General features: G+C 58.7%; 1 protein-coding gene across 1 annotated transcript; it reads left to right on the forward strand.

The window, feature by feature from the left end:
* The first annotated feature begins 402 nt into the window (after positions 1-402).
* On the forward strand, positions 403-1,528 carry LOC135171766 (PE-PGRS family protein PE_PGRS16-like). Its single transcript, XM_064138339.1, has 4 exons — positions 403-432; positions 535-798; positions 841-1,321; positions 1,377-1,528. Exons 1-4 carry the CDS (start codon positions 403-405, stop codon positions 1,526-1,528), a joined length of 927 nt encoding a protein of 308 aa, XP_063994409.1.
* The last annotated feature ends 304 nt before the right edge of the window (positions 1,529-1,832 follow it).

The following is a 1,832-nucleotide window of genomic DNA, read 5'->3' on the forward strand; positions in this document are numbered from 1 at the left end:
GGAGAGTAATTGATAGCAAATTTGGATTTTTGTCCTTTTATTATGAAACGTGGTAATTATTTTGTCAATTAAATGATGGATTTGAACAGATATACTGTGTAATCTAAGCGAACAGAAATTATGGAATTTTTATATATATTGGTTTGACCGCGGAAACAATAATTTACTGGACACTTTTGGCGAGTGGTTCTTTCCATGCGAAAATTAAGCCTGAGGTGATGAGTGGGTCAGCCAGTCGCCGGTGACCCGAGGTCAACCGAATTTGGCCGACGAGGCTGACTGCCCTCCATCTTCGGGTTTAAATCCGAACATTCCGTCCGCCTCCGTCATTTTCAGAATGACGAAATTTACTCCGCTGGGAGTTGGTCTGGGTGTCCGTTGTCGATTCCCGCAGGGGGTGTAATGGCGGGTAAAACCGCCCTAACACACGGGGTGTGACGACCCCGCGGACCCTGAGTCGAACTTGGTGTGAGGATTGGGATCCCCCTTTTGGGGGGTCTCAATAATTACACCAAAGGGGGGTTACGGGTGCAGGGTGAGCCCTGTGCCCCGAGGGGGGGTTTCGGAGGGGGAGGGTCGCGGATTAGGTGGAGGTGGGGTGGGCCGGACTCCCAAATATTTGGGAAGTTTTGGGAAAGGGGTCGCACCGTTTGGGAGACTTTCGGAGGGGCTGCGGGAGGAATCGTTCGGGAGTCCTCCAGGGGGGTTCGGGGGTGTTGGGGAGGGGTTGCGGTCATTCGGGAGACACGAGGGAGGGCGAAATCGGCTGGTGGAGGGGTGGTTCCACGTGGTGGAGAGGTGGTTCCACGTGGTGGTGAGGTGGTTCCACGTGGTGGTGAGGTGGTTCCACGTGGTGGTGAGGTGGTTCCACGTGGTGGAGAGGTGGTTCCACGTGGTGGAGGGCAAAATCGGCGGGCGGAGACCTACCTACCGGGGGGTTCGGCGGAGGAGGGTCGCGGATTGGGTCACGGTGGGGTGGGCCGGACTTCGCGAGACGCGAGGGAGGGAGAAATCGGCTGGTGGAGGGGAAGTTCCACGTGGTGGAGAGGTGGTTCCACGTGGTGGAGGGCAAAATCGGTTGGTGGTGGGGTGTTTCCACGCGGGGGGGGGGGGGTTGGGGGGGACAGGCTGCTTCGCAGTGTGAAGGACGTGGACTCTACGGTTCTCGCAAGTAGTTCCAGCCACGCGTTAGTAGTCGGAACCTCCCGCAACGGTGGAGGCCGGCGAAAACGGGACGCCACACGTGGTGCTGGGTCTGAGGGGGAGCGGGTGGATATCCCTCGGGAAAGGGACGGTTCGCGGGGTGGGTCGGGTTTAATGGGTGGGTTCCCCCTTTCTGTGGGTCTGCACCCTCTCTGCTCCTCTTTCGGGGGGAGTCGAGGAGGAGCACTCCCTCAGCGCCTCCACCGGGCCCCGATCCGAGCTACCCAGCTCGGCGGGAACAGGAAGGCCCCCTCCCAGGGACGGTGCCCAGCGTCCCGAGCTACCCAGCTCGGTGCCGCGGGCAACCGCCCCATCTTATCCTTAATCCTCTTATTTATTCTTTTCCTTTTACTTTTCAGCTTTTCAGCTCTTGCCTTTTTGCACGGCCGGCGACCGTCTCGTCTAAACTTCAACCATGGCAGAGCACTATTGCAAATTCATTCCGGAGTCTAAGCTGCCCCCAATCGGATCTCCGGGGGGGGGCACAATAATGCGTCCGTCGTGCGGCGAAGTCTGCGCATCGCCTCCCAGCATGCCAGAACAACATCTCAGGTGACTACATCGAGGGACCCAAGGAGGGTGGTGCCCTCAAGGGTTCGTCGTCGCCCGCCGTGCGCCGGGGTACTGCC

This window comes from Diachasmimorpha longicaudata, unplaced genomic scaffold (assembly GCF_034640455.1).
Source record: "Diachasmimorpha longicaudata isolate KC_UGA_2023 unplaced genomic scaffold, iyDiaLong2 ctg00000101.1, whole genome shotgun sequence".
In the NCBI taxonomy this organism is placed as follows: domain Eukaryota; kingdom Metazoa; phylum Arthropoda; class Insecta; order Hymenoptera; family Braconidae; genus Diachasmimorpha; species Diachasmimorpha longicaudata.